At 35.8% G+C, this 21,613-nt stretch overlaps 1 protein-coding gene across 1 annotated transcript; it reads right to left on the bottom strand.

The window, feature by feature from the left end:
- Positions 1 to 2,132: 2,132 nt before the first annotated feature.
- Positions 2,133 to 20,457, bottom strand: LOC146163190 (uncharacterized). Its single transcript, XM_083382971.1, has 21 exons — positions 20,409 to 20,457; positions 19,638 to 19,882; positions 18,327 to 18,427; positions 17,171 to 17,292; positions 16,749 to 16,874; positions 15,659 to 15,772; positions 15,002 to 15,118; positions 14,154 to 14,312; positions 13,122 to 13,161; positions 12,023 to 12,207; positions 11,454 to 11,602; positions 10,700 to 10,860; positions 8,739 to 8,848; positions 7,840 to 7,959; positions 7,147 to 7,418; positions 6,217 to 6,410; positions 4,975 to 5,091; positions 3,877 to 4,006; positions 3,385 to 3,485; positions 2,753 to 2,877; positions 2,133 to 2,269 (listed from the first exon to the last, which is right to left on the bottom strand). Exons 1-21 carry the CDS (start codon positions 20,455 to 20,457, stop codon positions 2,133 to 2,135), a joined length of 2,874 nt encoding a protein of 957 aa, XP_083239097.1.
- Between the last annotated feature and the right edge of the window lie 1,156 nt (positions 20,458 to 21,613).

The following is a 21,613-nucleotide window of genomic DNA, read 5'->3' as shown; positions in this document are numbered from 1 at the left end:
GCGCCTACTCTTTCCAACTCTATTGATGTTATATACACTTTGTCAACATTTGCTTTGTTACGTCACACCATGCCTGACGTTCAAATGTTGCTTTTCTTTGAAAAGGGGAACTTTGCCTTTATCTAACCTTGACGCCCAATCAACGTGTCTGTAACCTCGTGACAAGATATATGCCGGGGCCATCTTTTTTGTAATGTATTCACGTGGCAATTGTGACATCATTGTTCAAAACGCGGCAAACTTTGTTGACACTCTGAAATGCTGGATGGGTTTTCGATACGCATCTAACAATAATATGGAAATGTGAATAAAGTAATTTGAATGAAATTCGATCCATTTGTAATTCTTTGCCTTTGCATTATTTATAAATTTAAACAACCGTAAATGCACAGCGAAAGTATCCAGCAGTATATTTGGGTACTTAAAAGGGTCGTTTCATATTAAAAGAGTTTACAGCAACAGTCTCTAAGTTTGATTCGCAACAAACAATATTCTGCACACGTTTTTCATACAAATTATCCCAGGCATTATTCCTGTCAAGTTACATTGTTGGCACGGTATATTAAAAAGAAAACAGGCTTGTTTTTAACCCGAGTTTTTTATGCATCTTTCTGTCAAGCTGACAGTTTATTGCCCTAAAGAAGATTACCCGAATAGTTAAATGGCGCTAATAAATTTTAGAAGAATCCTTTATATTTAAAACTAGGCCTTCCAGCAACAGTATATCCAGGGTTGATTTCAATCTTCTCTGTTTAACTGAACTTGAACCTAATTATGTATTATGGCCTTGACATTTTCGGTCGCTGTTCTAAACACGAAAATAATTGCTACCGCCACCTTGCGCAATTTTACTAATGATTTTTGATTTCTATGAGCAAAGCTGTAAAAAAAAACTTGAAAAACAACAGTTTTATAAGAGGAGAATTCTGTTTTTTTACATTTGTAATGTACATCATGAGCGTATAGACATTTAATTAATATAAAGTAAGCAATGTTGTACAATGTTACGACAATATTCAGGTACTTAAAATAATGTACAAAAACTACCGAAATGTTTGGCAACCGAAAACAATTCAATAAAGTAGCATAACAAAAGGTAATAAAACACAAATTAAAAATATACAACGTGTTGACATGTGACGATAAACAAGAGCAATGGAAAGATAAAAATGCTAAAAAAGAACTATTCTTTAAATAAAAAAAATAGTTTTTTTACAAAACACTTTTTAAGAAGTTAAAATGGCAGTAGTTTAAAACATTTCCTGTTTTGTTGAAAGATAAAAATATTTCATACGCAAGTAGCAGGTGCACTTCTTTCATCTTACTTAACCGTTATTAAACGGTCCTCTGATAAAAAACATGATTCACAGCATAAAGTAATATTTGCGCAAAAATTGTCTGGAATGTAATACGAACGCACAGCAGTAATATATTTGCCTCAAGCAAGACGCAATAAGAAAAAGTCGTTGTTTTGCCAATACGGTAAAACAAATTAAAAGATCTAGTTTAGTCAAAAACTATTTGAAAGAAACCCAACTTTAAAATGAGGTTTTAACGAAAATCAAGCTAAAGCACACCAACGTGTTCAAGTGGTAAAAAAATACAAATTGAAATGGGCCTTATATATGTAGGTAAAGGTGGTTCTAAAAAATATCAAAAACAAAAACCAGCTTTATTTAGTTAACTGTCGCAAAAAGTATTCCAAAACTAAAATATTGAAAAAGCATTTAAAGCTTGTGAAATCGAAATGTTAACTTATTCCAAGTAATTTGAAAAGTTGAGGCAGAAAAAGAAATGTTCTACCTTGAGCTGAATAAAAGTATCTTCTGTTTGACAACGAAAAAACTTTTTTTTCAGTTAAAAGCTATAAAAAATTAGTCTAGATATCATGCGATTGAAAGAGCCCCCAAAGCTTTCACGAATAAAAATTGTCTGAACTTCAACAACTAAGAGAACTTTAAAAAGCGTGACTGTGAAACCTACACAGATTTTTAATACTATCATTAAAAAGGCACAAGAGGTGAATTAAATGTTATCAGAGATATTTCCTTGCATCTTATATATCACAGGTACTGCGACTTATTACCACCACACCGTTACCGAACCGGTTGAAATGGAGAAAAGCTTCACCCTCAAAAGTAGTCGGAGTTCTTTCCATCGCCAACAAATGCGTTTTCCCGTTCCACAGTTAATCCCGGACCCACGATGTTCTGGCTGCTTCGGGCTGGTGCCTTTATCAGCTTCTCAACCAGCGACTTGGCTTTGTTTTCTGGCACAAAAGTGATTTTGGCCTTCAGTAACCGGCAAATTCAGTTATATGACGCTTTGAATTATATTAGAAAGGATTACGGCATGGTCTCATTGAGAGAAGACGATTAATTATTTGGCCAACAATTGTTTGGTAAACTTATATTTTAGTAGTGACCAGCGGTTTAGGTACCTGGTTTAAAATTGTTTATAGCCCATAAGTACCTGGTCCTGGATTTGAATCCTGTGACCAAATGGCCGAAATATTTTTATCTCGAAAGTTAGACTTTATTCAATGCATCAAGAAAATATAGCAAAATTTAGAAATAATTTGTTTAGTCATATTAGTCGGTATTTTAAGGATTGGATTCAAGGCTAGAAAAAAACTTGGCTACGGTAAGATTCGAACCCAAGGCCTCGGCCAAACCGCGACCGTACCTACAAAGTTTTGGATGTATATTGCTCCGTTAGTTTTTCTCACGTCTAAAGTGTTTTTCTCGTCCACCTGTTATCGGAAGAATGGGTTTATTGTCAGGAACAATGCGTCGCGTTTGTTTGATTGTTCTGTGGACCATTTGAGAGGACGCTTCGTCGCCATTGTTCGATTCGTTCGACGCCTTGCGATTATTTCTGAAAAATAATTGCAAAAAAATAACGCTTTAAGTGGCTTTGTTTCAAAAAAAAATTGTTTGTCGCCACAAATGCAAATACAGCTCAATCAAAAACCATACATAGTTCTAATATATGGCCATAAGATGATTTTTTAAAAGACCGGGAAAACTTTTTCAAATCGACAAAACATTTGTCATTAACTGAAGATGATACCTACTCGCATCGCAACGTCTTAATCAATATGATGTCGATCTACTCGAACTTTTTAGCCTTGCAATTTATTATCAAGCTACATTACAGATCCGTGCATAGTGTACCCAAGTAAAAACCTACTTTCCAAAAACTAAAACAACAAAAGAACAACTACTGCATAATTAACAGGAATTAAATTAAGCATTAGGCAGCAAAGACAGCATAAATTAATAAAATGAACTGCTATTGAAACGCTTCGGTATACGCTGAGCACTGTACTTTTAGTTAAAGCGATGCCTGTTTGACCAAGTTTTAACGTCCCACACAACATACCGTTGGTCGTTCTTGGCAGGCATCGGTCTCGTGACAAGTGTGTGCGTTTCTGTGGCCACAGAACTCACAGGAGAAGCGTTACGCGGTAGTTTCCGACCAGGCTGCGTCAACAAAAAAGTATACAGGTTTTGGTGATAAATAGAAGGTATATATATATAAACAATGATAATAAAAAATCAGTGAAAAGAAGGAATGCTGGCTGTTGTACTTGATTTTTTAATCTTTTTTACCATTCAAAAAAAAAAAAAAAAACAAGTACGTATTATTGAGTTTGCTACAATACCAAAAGGCGTTCCTAGGGTAAGCTTCCATTAATTTGCGAAACATTTTGTGTATTTTGGTTCATCGCAAAAATGTATAGGAAAAAACACGATTAGCAAAAAATCTAAAAAACATTTACCCTGGTCTAGGGTTAAAGCGGATGGTGTTTTATGTTTCTACGTATAGATTAAATTTGCAATCCTTAGATTCCGTAACGAACGTCTGGCAAACCTTTTTAAACTTTGGCGAACTTTTGAGCCAGTCGTGTACTTTTTCGTCCGGGTCCAACGTTTTTGCGGAAGGCACTCTGTTGGCGCGTTTGCGGACTCGTTTGTGGACCGGTTCCTCAAGTCGCCGGTTCCTTAAATGGCATTTAAAATAACAAAATTAAAGTCGCAAGACTGTATACTATCATATCAAAACAAATTCGAAGTACTTTACAATTGGAGCATAATGTTTGGAGGTTGTAGTCAGAGCAATATTGCAGTAATCGTTTTTTCACGCATGTGAGTTTGAATGTAGTTAAGCCAGCAAACTGTAAATTCTAAAGGTGGAATAGCATAATGGTGGAATATTTTCCAACCACGTACTGTGGGTATGTTATATGACACCCATGTGAGTGGATCGCTGTATATCCACCCTATTTAGTTACACGGGATGGATGGGAAGAATACAGCCTTCAGATTCGGAGCCGGACGATTTGGAAGTCGGGAGTATGACTCGGGTTGTTTGATTTCGACTCCACAGCCCCGACCTAGCATTTCTTGATAAATATGCATTTGAGACATTCTATGCCAAATGTATATATTTTGTAGATTTAATGACAATCAGGGGCTGGCAGTTCTCCGACTGAAGAATGCCCTTTATCGTGACTGTTAATGTATTAACGCGTTATTTTACTTTTTAGGAAAAGTTTTCTTCTCGGTCAAACGCAGTGGCTACCAAGTATTTGCTCGCGGCACCCTAAAAAATCTTAACTATTTCGCTGCACACTTTTAACAGAACAACAATAGAGTAATTTTACAATCGCCCTTACACAAGACAAACTATATGCAAGTGTCTTAAAATTATTAATTAGTAATGGATAGCTCGTCTTTAATTCTAAAAACCTTGCGTGTAAGGCTATTTGTAAAACAAATATTTCTTTTCTGAAAGTACAAAAAGTTTCGCGGCACACTTTTGACAATCTCTCGAGGCACACTAGTGTGCCGTGGTACACAGTTTAGGAATCACTGGTCAAACGACTACATACTCATACAAAGGTTCTCTGAAGGCTGAATAATATGGCACGTAAAACAGTTCTGTCGCCAATTAAATTAGTCTTCTCACTTTTTTTCTTCTTTCACCTCCTGCTCCTCCTCCGATGCTCCTGGCTCCTCTCGGATCGGGGAACATTCCCGGAAGTTTTGGCCCCACTTGGGCGCCTTGTTGCCGACGTCCGATGGCCTAATACAAAATGTCGGCTAAGTTTTGAAAAAAAGGTTGCCAGAACGTAACACAAATGCTCTCGGCATGCTACAAGCACCTGCTGAAGGACTAGACTAGAGGAAACACGTTATCGCTAATTATTTTCTAATCGTTTCGTTGCTCGCGTTTTTTTTGCATTTTTTTTGTGTGCGTTTTCCATTTATTGTACGAGCGTTCAGTGTCATTCACCCGGACGAAGGTGACTTACATGGGTTACCGAAACGTTGATAGTTAATTACAATTACCAGAGGAGCTGTGGTTTGTATTACTATGCCTGGTACCAACAGTTAATATGTAACATAATAGCATGCGTAAAATACAAATTATAGAATGTTAATGTTCTATGATTGGCAAATAAAGATTCTTCAAACCTGGACATAGCCTTGTCTCCTGCATTTCAATCCTGCATCAGACTGTAAGTAATCTATTTATATCGAAAAACTATCCAAGACTAGTTGTAAACAATTGCGTTCACTAAATTAGAGATTCGCTAGATTAATAAAAGGCACGATTAGGGAATGGGGTGGTTCTAAATTCCTAAACTTAAGATGCATGTGTAACTTTAAAACAACCCACCCATTTGAATAGAAATTGAGTTAGATTCCACAAATATGTGCCTCTTTAGATTTGTGAATTCGTGCTAATGTTTCTCGACTTGCTCTTCTCTGAGCCTGTGTAGCTCAGTAAGTAGAGCGGCGGCCCCAGTATGTCCGGAGGTCGTGAGTTCGAACCTGCAGGTTATTGTTTTTCTAGCTCCTTGCATTATTGATCGACAAACTCGGTGAGTGTGCAATGGGTAACGGTGTACATGCTTATAATGAAGAGTTTTTGGTTAATTTGGTCACCATAAAAAATAAAGCTCTAAAACATTTTGATACCATAAATTAAAGTTTAGTATAATAATCAACAGTGATTCTAGCCCTTTCACAACACAAGGGACCACCAACTCGCAAGAAATGGGCAGCCTGAATTGTAAACAATATTGTAAACCAAACTAAAAAAAACACGGAAAAAAATTTAACCTTTGCACGGTTTATAAAAACACGGTTTATTTTGCTTATAAACAAATCCGGCCAAGACTCCACAATCCGAATAGCCACCCACTCGTATGAACTGGCCATGCTTGCTCCACTCTGCTGCTGTCCTTTATCCGGGTTCTTGGACCTCTTCCGGAACTGATCCAGGATCCTGGCCGCATCATTCGGTTGGAGGAAAACGCTCTTTTCTCTTCTGAAGGAAGGAGGAACTTCGGATCCGTAAAGATCGTCGCGAACCTTCTGGATAAGATCCATCGCCTCCTAAGTAACGTCAACAAAGTATTGATTAAAATGCGCCTGTTTTGTTAGAATTGTATATTTCAACAGGTGAGACATGACCACCGTGCTATCTGACTCCACTAAATCGAAACTAAAACAAACTGCCATTGTAATTTAAGGAGCATACTGTCAGGTCGCTTGTAGATTTATTGTACATTCACATAATTTAACATAGCTCGCTTTCAATAAAAGAGCTTACAGCGCAGTAAACCACGTGTTGCCAGTAAGGCGTGCATTGTTGACTGTAGTGTTTAATCCAACAGCAGCGTGACACTATATAGCACAAGAGCGACTACGATGGGGATTAATTGAGTTGAAATGCCGGCTGGATTTGCCAGAACGGCCACGAAAGGAAATGAGTATCTAGGTGAAATATTTAACACTTTACCAGGCGAACACGCTATAATTACAAGCACAAACAGACATGCGTCGTTCCTCTACAGAATTAAGCTCAGGTATATCCGATATAATTTAATTGCGAGCCCTTTACAAATTTGTTAGTGATTCGTTGCAATACATTGGCTTATATAAAGTAACTTGATTGTAGTTCAATCAGTTGAATACACTTAGTTAAAAATATTAAAAATATAGGACCTATTCCAAACATTTACAAAATGCTATTAAATTCTGTATGGGCTTTGATATTCAATCTACGTCTAACTACAACCTCTATAAATTGGTTTAAAATGGTACTTATTTTAGTTTTCAAATTCAATACCTCTGACGACACGGGGTTACTATGACGTGGTTGTGACATCATCAGGTGATTGACCACTCCGGCCGCTTCCTCTGGGCTCAGTTCCAAGCCGGGGTTATCTTCAAGGGGCTGATTTTGTGGGGCATTGTTGAAGTGAGGGGGGTTAGGGGGGAAGGTGTTCTGGCCTGGATACCGGGGAATCCCCGTGTTGGCCACTGTTGCAATGGGTTGGAATGGGGGGTTCACCGAAGGCGGGAGTGGGTAGGGATTATTTATGTAGTCGTTGGGTCCGACTGGAAATTAATGAGGAGTGATAAAAATGTCATAATTTATTTAAAAAATATAGTAGATATATTTATTTTTACTAATTTTTTTTAAAGCCATAAGCATTATCCTTTTGTTTTGTTGAGTTTAACTATTTTGAAATGAAAATAGAAGCCAATTGAAAGTTAAGAATTGTGCCGTTGTCGGTTGATTTCACTTAAAAAATTAGTTGAAAAAGTCTGTTGTATTTATCAAGTATTTTTAAACTCTCCTAGTCAGGTCAATTTATTTACAAAATAGCTAAAATCCAAGTAAGATCGTTTTCAACAAATATTAAGTCTCAGAAAAAGTCGTTCAAAACGTAAAAACATGTGCTGTTTTGGTTCCAATTCAGGGACAAACTTAGATTTCTTTACGACAATAGGGTGAAAGTGAATAAAAGCAACTCACATTGTGAGAAGGCGTTCTTGAAATCGAAGCTCGGCCTCTCGTTGCGCTTCATTTGGTTCAGTAGGTTCACTGCTGCGTCAGGTGACACGTAATGCTGCGGTGGAAAGAAGTTCCCCGGAACTGAGAGAAAGTAAAGTTAGTCGGATTGGCTGACACGATATTCTCCTAAGATGTATCTACGTTGAAAATGTTATAACCGAAATATTGTTCTTCGGCGTCGTTCTAAGAGACTGTTAACAAAACCACCACTGTTGGTTTAAAATTAATTTTAGTTTGAATATTTTTTTATATTGAAACTGCTGTTTGTAATTTTATACAGTTGTGCTATTTTTTTTTTGAAATGCAATCCTGATATTTGCCGTGTGTAGCTTAGAGCTTGTATAACGTACAAAAAATATCAAAATCAAAATAGAAAGGAAACATGGAGCATGTTTCATCCCAACAACATTCTCAACTCGTGGGCCGCGACCCAAAGTAATCTTATGCGGTTAGATTTATCGAGATTGATCTCAACAAGATTGTGCCAAAGTGTAAGAAAATTACGAAAGAAATACGAAAACATGGATCATGTTGATTTAATTCAAACGTAGTTATGCTATCGTCTTATGTTTAGTTTGCTTTCAACAAGATCAGTGAAAAAACTGGGTCTCCAAAATTCACTGTTATTCACTGCGACTGATTTGTGTTCACCTTTTACGACAACACGGTGTTCTAATGTTTACAATGTTTGATAGTAAGACATCACCAAACGTACAAGCAAAAACTGGGTCTCCAAAATTCACTTATACTTACGCTTAGTTTTTGGGTTGCCGCAAAATATGTTTGAGAAACTCTTGTGTAAGCAATGCTACCTACTTCGGCACGGATTTTAAAATACAAACTCCATTTTTTTCACCGACCCGAGTCCCTTGTGAGTTGTTGTGGAGGTAAATACATTGACGGGCCGAGCATTTGGTTGTTGTGATCCAACTGCTTGGCTTCGTGGCGAGTTAGAGGCACCGATATTCTCCTGGAAAAAGAAGGATTATAAAATAAAAAAAGAACTATATATATCAATTGATAATGAATTGCAAGGCCAAAAAGTTTGAGTGAATCGACATCATTTAGATTAAGACGTTTCGATACGAGCTGGTATCATCCTTTAGTTAATATATCAATTAATAACTGAATATGGTAACATTATTTTAAATTTTGGTTTGCAATATATATGATGCATTATAGTTCGATTTATTTGGCAAATTAGAAAAGTTAAATAAGTAAGTTTAGATTTAAAAAAGTGATTGTTTAACTGAACCCAATCAAATTCTTTCCAGATGTTTTTATTGGAAAATTATTTCTTCATAAAATGGCGTAATCGGCCTCTTATCTCCACATGAATTGTGTCTATACTTATATTATATTATATACAATATTCTCTAAAAAAGGTCATCAGATATATATTATGTCTGGGTCGAATCTTATCAGAAGTAAAAATATAAAAATTTCCTATGATTTGCGCACACAATGTCTTTAGTGAAGTCGCTATTGTTTTATTTCCATTTTATTATTTTCGCTAAAGCCTATTGACTAACTAAAGCCTATTGAATATTAATGGATGATTAAGAACTCGCAAAACCACAATTCAAGTGTTTTGTCACAATGCCGTTTGTGAGGGAATATTCCAAAGAATGCGAAAGCAATTGATTTGACCAATCAGCGGCACTTGAACGAATTTGAACAAGTTCTATTGTTTCAAGTAAGAGGAATTGGTCGGTGATTAATCAACGGCAGGTGTTTCACGTATTGGCCTTCAACTATAGTTATCAATCTTAAATCTACAACACTAATCGCTTTGCGTATAATGGCCCTCGAAACGAATTTTCGAATGATGGAAGAAATGCCATCTGGAATAAAAGAAATAAATTCGGAACAGAAACGAAAAGAACAGAAAACGTTTTGTTATAGCCATCCATTTAAAGCAGACGTAAAATTAACATTGAATTAATGTTTTTTTCCCTTTGTTTTATTGTTTTGATTTGATTAGGCTTTACTACGAAACGTTGTTATAAACTAGTCATTTAGAAATAAAAAAGTCCAAGTTAGGTCATTTGCAGTAAACCTAAGTCAAATCGAGTCGTTTTTTAAAAATGAAAGGCCAAGCCTTAGCAGCAGTGTTGTAAACAAGTCATTTTGAAATGACTTAAGTCCAAGTCAAGTCATTTGAAAAATAACTTAAGTCCAAGTCAAGTCTTTTGCAAAAATAACAAGTCAAGTCCCAGTCCAAGTCATCTGTTGCCCAAGTCAAGTCCCAGTCATGTCATTATGAGAGCAAGTCAATTTCAAGTCATGTCATTGAGATAAAAGTAAATTATTAAACTATTAAAATTGGTAAACTCGTCCGATTATAAGCAACAATTTGACTAAAAAACACACACACGCAATACACAGCAATAAAAGTGTTTAATATGCAAAACTTGAGATAAATTTTAATGAAAAACACTTAATTTACTCCTAAGTTATTTGCCAAAATGACTTAAGTCCAAGTCAAGTCATTTGACCAAAAGACTTAAGTCAAGTCAAGTCATTTTGGTCAAAGGACTTAAGTCAAGTCAAGTCATTTGAAAACAGTGACTTAAGTCAAGTCAATGACTTAAGTCATTACAACACTGCTTAGCAGGTATTAGTTACCAAGTCAAAGTCAAAGTCATTCGCATCAAAAATTAATGCCAAACCTATAAAGTTGATGAACGCAGGGAAAACAATAAAAACTTCACGACAAAACATATTTAACCAAGTCAAGTATTTTCACTTAAGTGACAGTCACTTAAGCGCACTAAAAAGTACATGTTCGATTAAAAATACAAAACGAAGTTGTGTTTACTTTAGGGGGCTTTGTTCCACTGGGTTGATGCTGTGGGTGTGCGGCGGATGGGGTACGTTGGGGATTGTGTTGGCCGGGGGCATTATTTGGGGGTTTGTGGGGTAACAGGAGGTGATCGGTTGATACTGAGGTGACTCGTAGGCAGGGTTCACTTGGCTCTTCTGGAAAATGAAAGTTGGAAGATTAGGTTTCGTCGTTAAATACAATATAACAATCAAGCGGAAAAGTGGTCACAAAAAGGCTGTCAAGATCTGTTCTGGAGTCATTTAAAATCTTCCAGCAAAAACTAGTTTAAACTTTCAAAACCTATTTTTTCCTAAATGTGTCAAAAACAAATTTTGATGCGCTGTCAAAAAACCACGCGCGGTTTTCTGATATTTCGGGCTCAAAATATAAAATACCTATGTAAATTTTTTTTTTTATATACCAAATATTTTTCGTAAATTTTTTTTTATTGTTATTACACAACCAGCAAATTTTGCTGAATTTAGAAAAACGACTGTAGCTCCAATAGACGTTTGAGGCAGATGCCTTAGCTACGACTTTAAAATATAATATATTAAACAAAAATAACTTTGTGACCACCTGGGGTTTGGTGAAAATAATTTTTCTAAAAATTACAGCGACCTTTTTTTTCTTTTTTTAAGCTTGGTGGAAACAATAAATGCCTTAGCCGCTATATTAAAGTGTTCATAGCCCACAAGGTTCGCAAAAATGACACCCTGGGACCTAAGGGGTGTATTGTTGGCCCCACCTGTGGTTTGGGGGTGACTTCCTCCATAATGATCCCGTCAGACATCCGCTGCAACTTCCGCAAGAGGTCCTTGTTAATCGTCTTCGGGTTCGTCGTCATGGTAACGCTGTTGATTGACGTCGTGCGTCTGTGACGTTTCCCTTCAGTGCCTTAGATCGAGATTATGACGTCATAAAGGGTGGACATTCCGTGGTGTTTTTAAATGTTTCCAGGTGCTCAAAAAGTTTGTTAATGACGGTTCTTTGGCCACGAAAAAACTCACAAATATAACAATTATACACAATGCTATTTGTATATAGGGAAGTGTTCGCTGAAGGATTTTAAGCGAACATGTCAATTTTTTTTTTGTTCAATTACACTCTGTACAAACTACAAAGTACTACAAAGCTCCTGCATTTGAAGCAAAAATAAAATTACAAATGTGTCCATAAGTAAATCGTGGTTTAATTTGTAAATTCTTTTTAAGGTGTCCAAATAACCTATACGTATTATTCCTATTACTTGAGGCCGCGAACTTTTATGCCAATAGAAAAATAGTCCAAAAAAATAGTAAAATTTTGCGACGGTACCTTCACCATGCTCAGAGTTAGTCTTCATGTTGATGAGGGTGACTTCCTTGTCCAGTTTCTTCACAGCATCTTCCTCCTGTTCCCCGGATCTCTGGGACTTCCACCAGTACCAGAGGAAAATGGCGGCCAACAGAAGAGCGATCAGAACCACAGCAACTATGGCCGCCGTCACTACGCCGTTGTGGCTGAAAAATATTGTTTTTTTGGTAAAAGTGGTGATGAAAAATCATTTTTCAATTTTTTGATTTTGGAATCATTGAATTTTTGGCTTGACCTTGTTGCTGGGATAATTACGTTTTTCAAACTCCACACAGAACTGGTAGCATTTTTAACGTTGCGAAACGTCTTTTTGGCTTTGAAAAACTTCTTACTACAACCTCCAACCATTATACTGCAAAAAATGAAGTTTTTGTTTTGCTTTTTTTAGAAGAACTAAGAAGATTGTTTTTTTAGAATCATTAAATTTTGACCGACCCCATCGAAACTGAAGTTTTGTTTGTTCAAATTGGTGATAAGAGACATTAGGACGTGTGTTAAGGTTATGGCCGTAAAATCACGTTTTGTTTCACTTTTTATCAAAATAATGAAGAAATTATTTTGAATGTATATCGCCCTGAGTAAAGATTAAATTTTTGTTTTGTTAAACTAGATGTTGCGAGAGACTAAAATTGGTCTTAAAAAATGTGTTATGAACCCACAGGAAGCAATTAAATCCTTAACCGTTATTGCACTTTGTGGCTTAAAAACCACGTTTTTCAGCTATTAACAATAATGTTGACTTTAGACATTTTAGCTGTCAAAAAATGTATAGTTTACAACAAATTAAAAAAATAATTTAGACAATATATTTTGCATTTAATCCTTCGCAAAACTAGAGAAAATCAGGCGTTACGGAATCGTAACGTTTAACTTGGTAATTAGGTCAACATAAATCTATGAAACACTACAAAAAAATTTAAAAATTATATAACATCACGAGCCCAGTTAAATGCTACAATTCCGTAATAGCAAGCTAAACACATCCAGCATGTGGACCCCGACGATTCTATGCTTACCATAGCAAATTTTTTACAGGCAAAGCAACTTTAAGATGACTTACTTTGAATGGGGACCGGGATCGACTGGAGGGGGAGGTTCATCTGCGAAGAAATACTCATTGTTTTATTAAAATCACAACCATCTGTAGTCAGGGTGTAACATATATCTGATAATACAACTTTTATTGGTTTACTTTTATTGATTTGTTGATGGCTGCGCTCTGATTTTATTTATTTATTTGTACTCTTACAGGAACTGATGATGCCACTTGGCGAAATATATTTTCCTTTTAAACAAAACGTCTGGTCCTGTTTTTGTTTTTAACTATGAGTTTTACTTGTTCATATATCTGATAATACCGGATCTGAGTCGATAACCAAGTTAGGTTCTTTAAGCTAATAACTGGATAATTATTTTATGGTTGAAAAGCTCAAAAGGTTAAAAAACTGTCCATTATTTTATACCTATTTCTAACGGAATATCTTGTAACAGAACAAAACTCTCCAGGTTATGCTACTTCGTAAAATAAGCACATGAAAAAGGATCCATAAAAAGTATAGGTGCCATGGTGTTCATTAGATATTTAAGTAAGACATTGAGCAAATACAATATACAGTTGTTTAAATGTGATTATTTCTTAGTTTTTATTACGCAGCAAAGTCAGTTAAGTGAGAAGGCGTAATAAGAATATTAAAGCCCATATAGAAGTAAGTACCATTTTTGTGAACTTTTAAACCAATCTTTAATTATTTTCAACATGATAAGAAAGTACTCATGTTGAACGTTTCAGCTATCTCTTTATTCATTTTAGTGCCTTCTTAATATGTTGAGAATAAATAAAGAGTTATTTAAAACGTTCACAAAATGCTACCATACTTTTGTTTGGACTTTCATATTCTTACTACGTCTACAACCTTCAACCATTATGATTTACAGTCAAGTGACATTTCCAAAACTTTAAAGCCACTAACTATAAAAAATTACTGGCAGGACCAGGTTTAATTAAGAACTTAAAAATGTCTGACTTTGATTAAGACAAGAAAGTCTTAAGAATATTTACAATAAAGCCACTAACTATAAAAATAAACTTTACTTTCAGGCTCAGGTTCCGGTTCAGGAATTTCTTCCGGCTCCACTTCGGAGGTCGGGGATTCCCCTTCTTCCGGGACGGGGTCGGGCGGTGATGACGTAATGAGGGTAGTGGTCGAGGGGGCGAGGGTCGTGGTGGTGGGGGGAGGGGAGGGCGTGGGAACTGAAAACACGGAAGTAAATCAGTCACACTTAGGGTTTTAAAATTGCTAGGGGAATAACCTGTGCTGATCTTGTTTTAACAAAGTTTTAACCAGATTTGGGAAAATTTTTAGTTTTTTTTTTGTTGTTTTTCATGAACAAATAAAAACACCTTTAGGCAAACAAAGCCCTGCTAAAGTAGAACTGACCAACAACTACGGCATATATTGTTACTGCCAGGCATTGTATCAATCGTAAAATTGTTCCGGAACTATGTTTCCGAAAATTTTTGTTTAATTAAATGTACCGACGTTTGGGTAACCTATACAGGAAATCTTTATCAGGGCAATAAACAAGAAACTGGGCGAAAAACATACAGCAGTCAAAGAATAAAGAAAAACACAATAAGACACATATATCATTGCCGTGATGAAAATTTCCTGGATAGGTTGTCGAAGCGTCGGTACATTTATTAAACAAAAAATATTTTCCGAAAGAACGGTTTTACAATTGAATACGGCGTAGCCTACTTATATTAATATACCGTGTACCTTCGGAAAGGTTGATATCGGAATCAGTTCGGCAAAGAAAATAATTAGCTAATAGGCCTGGAATCCACATGAGCATATAAGCCCTGTGGGAGAGCTGCCTAGATTACCAGTTAACACATTGTAAAACATCTTGTTAATTGTCACACATAAAAGTACTCACTTGCTTCCTCGCAGTGATCTCCCAGAAAGTCCCTTGGACAAGAGCAAACATAGTCGACCACCCTCCCCACACACAGACCTCCGTTTTGACAAGGTTCCGACACACACGGGTCCGGTTCTGTGGGAATGAGTTTGATGGTGAGTTAAAGTAAAAAAAATTGTTACACAGGAAAAGAATACACAGATTAAGAAAACGAGGTTTCTCTAATATTCAAGACTAGACGAAATACCCGGCGTTGCCCAGGTTAAATAGGGCATTTACTTGTTTGCAGCCTTTTTCTATAAGCGCAATATATTATATGCCCCGATTTTGCGTGGTTAAAAATGTATGAAGCCGCAAGCTGTTGATTGTTGATCACCACAGCATATTATGGTGTACCATTTCCGTGTAAGTGTAAATGAATTTGTAATTTAACATGTAATCGAAAGTAGTGTTCCGATATATTGTGTATAAAATGGATCGAGTAAATACCTTCTCACAATTAAAGTAGGATACGGCCCTTATGAAGGCAGCAACAGTATTGCATATGTCGTGAGTTCGAATTTCACCACAGGCTAGTTGTTTTTCTAGCCTGCCCTGCTTGCAATAATTGATCGGCAGATTCGGATATTCTGCGTTGATTTTCGGTGTACGACAAGCAATAAGCTTCACACTTACCAATCTCGCACAACTCCCCTTCAAATCCATTAATGCACTGGCACGTGTAGCTGTCCACCCCGTCCGTACATTCACCACCATTCTTACAAGGGAACGACACACACTCGTCCTTATCTGCGGGAAATAGGGAAAGGTTTTACGGCAGAACCACTAACGTTCACTTAAAGTCGGGGACAAAAAATGGTGGCCACTAAGTGTTGGGTGAATTCACGTGGAAACGGTGATTATTCTCGATTGTTCAGCACTAAAATGAACTTGTAGGACTTTTTTACCACATGCGATGTGCCTGTTATAATCGGTGTTGTAGTTGCGCAAGCTTGTACCATAAAGGATTTGACAGAATAATTGGATGTCAGTCGTTGAAGTTAAACATAATTTGTTAAAGATTAACAAATTAAGAGAACAATTGTGTCTCAAACAACAATCAATTTTAGGCATTCTCCAGTCAGGCGAGTGGGTGCCAATCAGCACTCGCCCAAAGTGAATTTTACTCTCATTGGCAAGCGGGCCAGTACAAAATCTCAATCTGATTAGGGGTTGATCGACAGGATATCATATCAAAAACAATAGGGGCATGTTTGTAAGTAATCAGTAAGTCTTGGTATTAAAAAAGCAGCTTACCAAACAAATAAGTGTCCAAAACTTAAGCAAAAAATGTAAAGTAGATAAAAGTAAGGGTCTTCTTTACTATAAATGTGCTTAGATTTCAATATTAAGGATATCAAATCAAAAACAGTAGTGGCATAAACTCTAGTTCTAATCTAATTCGGATTTTACCAAAAATTCTACTTGTCCAACTGCATTTTTAGTCTCTTAGTCAAAACAAAGAATGGGAACAGAACAAATTAGGACACACATATTTACAATTCGCATTCTTATTAGAATAATTTGCGATTTAAATTAGATAATCAATCTGTGAATAATTGTAATTCTAGTTCAAGTTCTGGTTTAAATTCGTTTTTTAAAGAATTCGTAATTCTAATTCTATTATAATTTAAAAAAAAACTGAAATGATTTAATTCTAATTCTAATCTAATTAAAAAAATCCAAAACAAATCTAGTCGTCCAAAAGTGATTACAACATACATACCAATCTCGCAGTTTGTGCCAGCATATCCGTCCTGGCATTCACACTTGTAGTATCCAGTGTAGGTTACACATGGGGCTTCGTTCTGGCATGGGTTCGACTCACAGGGGTCTGGGCCGGTCAGTTCAACTGTGGGAGGAAATAGCAATGGGTGAGTGGTTGTAATATTGTACATCAGTAGTTTTTGTTGATAGCCTTGTTGGTCTATTTAGCCTTTCATTCGCGCTTGTGCCCCTACTTCGTGTATTTTAATCGCTTTTATACCTACTTAAAAATAATATGGCGAACTTTGTCATACCACTTGTGTTTCAACAGTGCCACCACATTACCACATTCAATATTTAAACTTGAAGGATTGCGCACTACAACCAAACAGATTCGATACAGCAAAATATTGTAAACTTCGTACTAAAATGGCTACTTACATTCGAAATTCATTTTGAAGCCGGGTCGATTGTCAGAGTCGTCGCTCTTAAAAGCAATAATTAGGGGGCCTTGACCCCTAAGATGTCCACCGTTCACCTTGTCGAGCCCCGAGCCGCAGTACCTGGGGTGAAATGGGGTTATTTTAAACCCCCCGAAAAGCACTAAGGCGTTTAAAGGGGTGGGGGTACCTTAAAGACTTCGAACAGTAATACCATCGGTAAAAACGCGGTTTTAGAACAAGTGTACTAATGGTTGTAATAACGTTAGTGTTGAGGCTTAACTTGACTTGGGTATTTTAGGCAAAAACATGACTTAACTTGAGTATTTTTTACAATAGGCTTCACTTATAACTTTAAAATGACTCGAGTTGGACTTTAGTAATTTTGAAAGGACTTATTTACCAGTGTCATAATGACCTAAGTAAGTGATTTAACTAATTGCATTTGCGTCACTGATTCAAATGACTTCAGACTTTTAGACAATAAAGTTTACTTGAAATAATCAATATAAACAATTGACTAAAGTTATACTATGGTTTGTTTGAAATGCTTTCAACTAAAGTAATTTCTAACGGTCATTTTTACAAAACCGAGGGTTATTTTAAAGCCTTATTTAGGGCCTAACTAAAATATTTTTATAACGAATGTGACACACTAATGGTTTAACCACCGACCTAAAGGTTTTGAAAAGCTTTTTATTTAAATACAAAATATTACCAGAAAAGGGAAAAAAAAATTTAAAAATAAATATATTTTTTGTGTTTATAAGGGTGGTATAAACAAAATATATCGTTAAATCTAAAAGCAAATCAAGCAGAAAACCAACATATATATTCTGTGTTTAGCAACTACAAAATGAACTATGGAAGCTGCACACCTGATTTAGCAAAATTTTTAACGAAAAAAAAGTCTTTTTGTAACACATTTTATGTTTTTTTGAATGAATGTTGTAGGGATTTATTTTTCTAAGCACCCATATTAAAGCAGGTAAGAAAGTTAATTTTTATTTTTTTTTTAGTTTTCAGCCTAATTTTACAAGCGGCTTTTGGTTTTAGTAGTGATTTAAAGCAGACAAAAAGCGTTTAAAGCCAATGCGCCTATCCACAAAAAGAAAACTTTTTTGCGAAGCTCTCTAGCGCTACGCGTGTTCGTTTACTTCTCAACATCTGGGTCACCGGAGGTCGCATTAAAAACAACCCGGAGATAGTCGTAGGCGCAATCTTCGCTCTGCTCAATCGCGAAAGTCTCGAAGTAAAGCTAGCAAGAGAAAGCAAAACTGAAAATACTTGCTAAAAATAAAAAGGGGAACCATAAACGCCTGTTGGAAAGAAATTTTGTTTGAAGTTTTTCTGTAATTTTGGCTAAAATTTTCTATAAAAATATGCAGAATTCTGTTCAAATATGAAAACCAGTTTTTCCGAAATTTTGAACATTTTCAATGAAAATATTAAACCTCAAAAATGCAGCAGAATTTTGTTAAAACGTAAAAAATATTTTTTTGGTGAAATTAACGCCTCTTAGAAAAAAAAGGTTTTAGAACGAGTTTTAAAATTTTAACGAATATTTAGAAAAAAAATACCAAACTTGTAAAAATTCAGCAGAATTTTGTTGGAATTTGAAACAAGTTTTTAGTTGTTCCAAACTTAAAATTGGGAAGGGGTTTGGTTGGCGTTTATGGTTCCAATGGCTGCGTGATGTCTTACTTTGTAGATTTTTTATCTCGGCTAGTTGCTTTAAAAATAAAATCCAGGAAGTCGAACCGACAATCCTCGCTCGCTTCCAGATCAAAAGAGTCAAAATAAATCTAAAATAATATCTCACCACGTTATAATCTTGTTAATTATACAACAGTGGTTCCCAACCTGGGGGCCATAAAGGGAGCTCGCCGTGTGGTATTTGTTGAAAAGAAAATAATTTAATAATAGATAAAATTAATAAAACATTTTACGCAATAGTTTTGTCTTAATTAGGGTGCCGCGTAAACTTTTTGACAACTGAATTGGTGGCCACAAGATTAAAAAGGTTGGGAACCACTTCTCTACAACACTGTAACACAATGCAATTCACGAAAAATGCAGATAATGAGAAAAATATTCAATTTTTATGCAACAATTTGTTTGAAGTTTTGATGCGTATAGAAATAAGCAATAGCCTATTAGTATAAAAACTTGTTTATTTCATTCGATATTTTAGCTGAAAAAAAATTATGTCAAACAAAAAAAAAATCGACCGAAAATGTATTTTTTTTGTTAAGGAAACTAAAACCGAAAAAGACTTATATTAATAGTAAAAAAACATCGAACATTGTTTTTTGATGGAATATTTTTCCCTTGATGGAAACAGAATTTTAGGACCAGAAAAATTCAAAAATTAACCGGAAAAAAAAACTTACATTATTAACAAACAACTTCGAATATTGTTTTTCGTGTAATATTCAATCTTTAAAACAAACACAAAAAACACTTACATTAATAAAGTTGTTTGTCAAAATCCTGAAGACACAACTTCTCATATCCGGGTAATTATTGGGGTAATTTGGGGACTCTATGGTCCCCCGGGGTTCGTAGAACTCCCCGTCACACGAAGGGGGAGGGGGCTCTGTGGGGCCCGGGGGCTCTGTGGGGCCCGGGTCTTCAGGGGGCGGGTCTTCAGGGGGCGGGCCTTCCTCGGCAGGGGGTTCCCCGCTTTCTTCCTGGCAGATCACGTGACCTGCTGTTAAAATGAAAGCAAAAAAATTGTTTACATATGGTTGAATTTAATTAAAAAAAAATATATATATATTTGTTTAACTTTTTTGAAAAAAAATATTTATCAAATTAGAAAAGTTTTACTGCACAGTTGGCTACAAATGGTATTTTGTCTGACTTTAAAATACTTTATTTATCTTCAAAGACAAAACATGCTTTTGATTTTTAATTACAACTAAGCAGCAGACTTCAGCGCTGGTCTAGAATCCTACCACAACGCACATTATTCGGGTTAGGGCTAGCGTGTTAGGTTAGGGTGGGTGAAGTATTATCTTTAAATTATGAATATAATAATATTTAAACCACCCACACCCAAACGCGAACTCGCATTCTAACCCAAATATAATTCGTTGATTTAATAACTGTGGTAGGATTATAGACCAGTGCCGTTTTTTTTTAATGGCAAACTAAACTCATTTTTAAAATTATGCTTCCTTGCTATATTAGGCAGAATACAAAGGCGGAAAAATCATAAAACCAACAGGTCTCACCCAGAAGTAGTGAAATGAAAACAAATTGGAGTAGTTTGACGAACGTCATATTCCTGAGTTAATCCATTCGCATCGTGAGCAGCAACCTATCTTTCCTTTGCATTTCACAGTTTTGCCCACACTTTTTAAAACACAAACGCCAAACGGTGATGATTAAGAATCCATGCAGTCAAAATGCCTTAAATTCAAAATATGTTTATATGTAATAATATCATTTTCATTATTACATTAACACAGGCAAGAAAACAGTTGGGGAAATTAACTGGACTATTACTAAGGCTAAGATATTTCCTAAAACAAAAGATTTTTTCGTAGTTAACAGCTCTTGGCGCTGGTCTAGAATCCTACCACAGTTCTAAAATCAACACACAAAATTTGAGTTAGGGTGCGGGTTAGCGTTCGGGTGTAGGTGGGTCAAGTATTATTATATTCTTTGTTTAATAATAATACTTGACCCACCTTAACCCAAACGCTAACCCGCACCCTAACCCAAATGGTGTTTCGTTGTGGTAGGATTCTAGACCAGCGCCCAGCTCTTTACTGATGCAATCGCTATATTCACCTGACTGGACAAAAGTAGATTAAAGCAGAATAAGTTATACTTGTTACCACATATACTCTGTTGTTGCCTACGCCCAATTACAAACCAAGTGTGATTCACGAAACGTGTTCAAGCCCCTTGTTACGTCATCAATCAATTCGCATCATTCGAATTTGCCACTTGTGAAGTCACCATTCGGTATAACAGTTTTATGCTGAAGGAGGCTTGAAAAATTAATCGATTTATTATAATTATTGGTGTCCGGCTGGAATTTTTCTGAATAAAAGTTCCACTTAAAAGTTGGAAGATAAAAATCCACTTCAAATAGCGATTAGGTGCCATTGTTTTAATACTTCTATTTATGATATAACAAAAAACTAGTAGAAGACATATCAAACGCTGAATCAAAACAGACAAACGAAAGCTTTTTAATACGAGGCAATTTCAAGCAAATTATTTGTTTGTTTTAATTCGGCTTTGCAAATTTCACACATTAAGTATTGAACCTGGAAAATAAACTAGAGTTTAATGTTTGTAATATGTTTTTGGTGGAGTTTTGAACTATCTTTCTGCATTATTATAAGTTCAAAAATAACACATTTTAAGTTTCAGATTAAACACACTTAAAAACACAAGTCAAGAAGAAACAACCCCAATTTTTTTT

This window comes from Ascidiella aspersa, chromosome 2, assembly GCF_963924565.1.
Source record: "Ascidiella aspersa chromosome 2, kaAscAspe10.2, whole genome shotgun sequence".
In the NCBI taxonomy this organism is placed as follows: domain Eukaryota; kingdom Metazoa; phylum Chordata; class Ascidiacea; order Phlebobranchia; family Ascidiidae; genus Ascidiella; species Ascidiella aspersa.
Note: the sequence above shows the minus strand (reverse complement) of the source record. Positions and strands in the feature narration are given on the sequence as shown.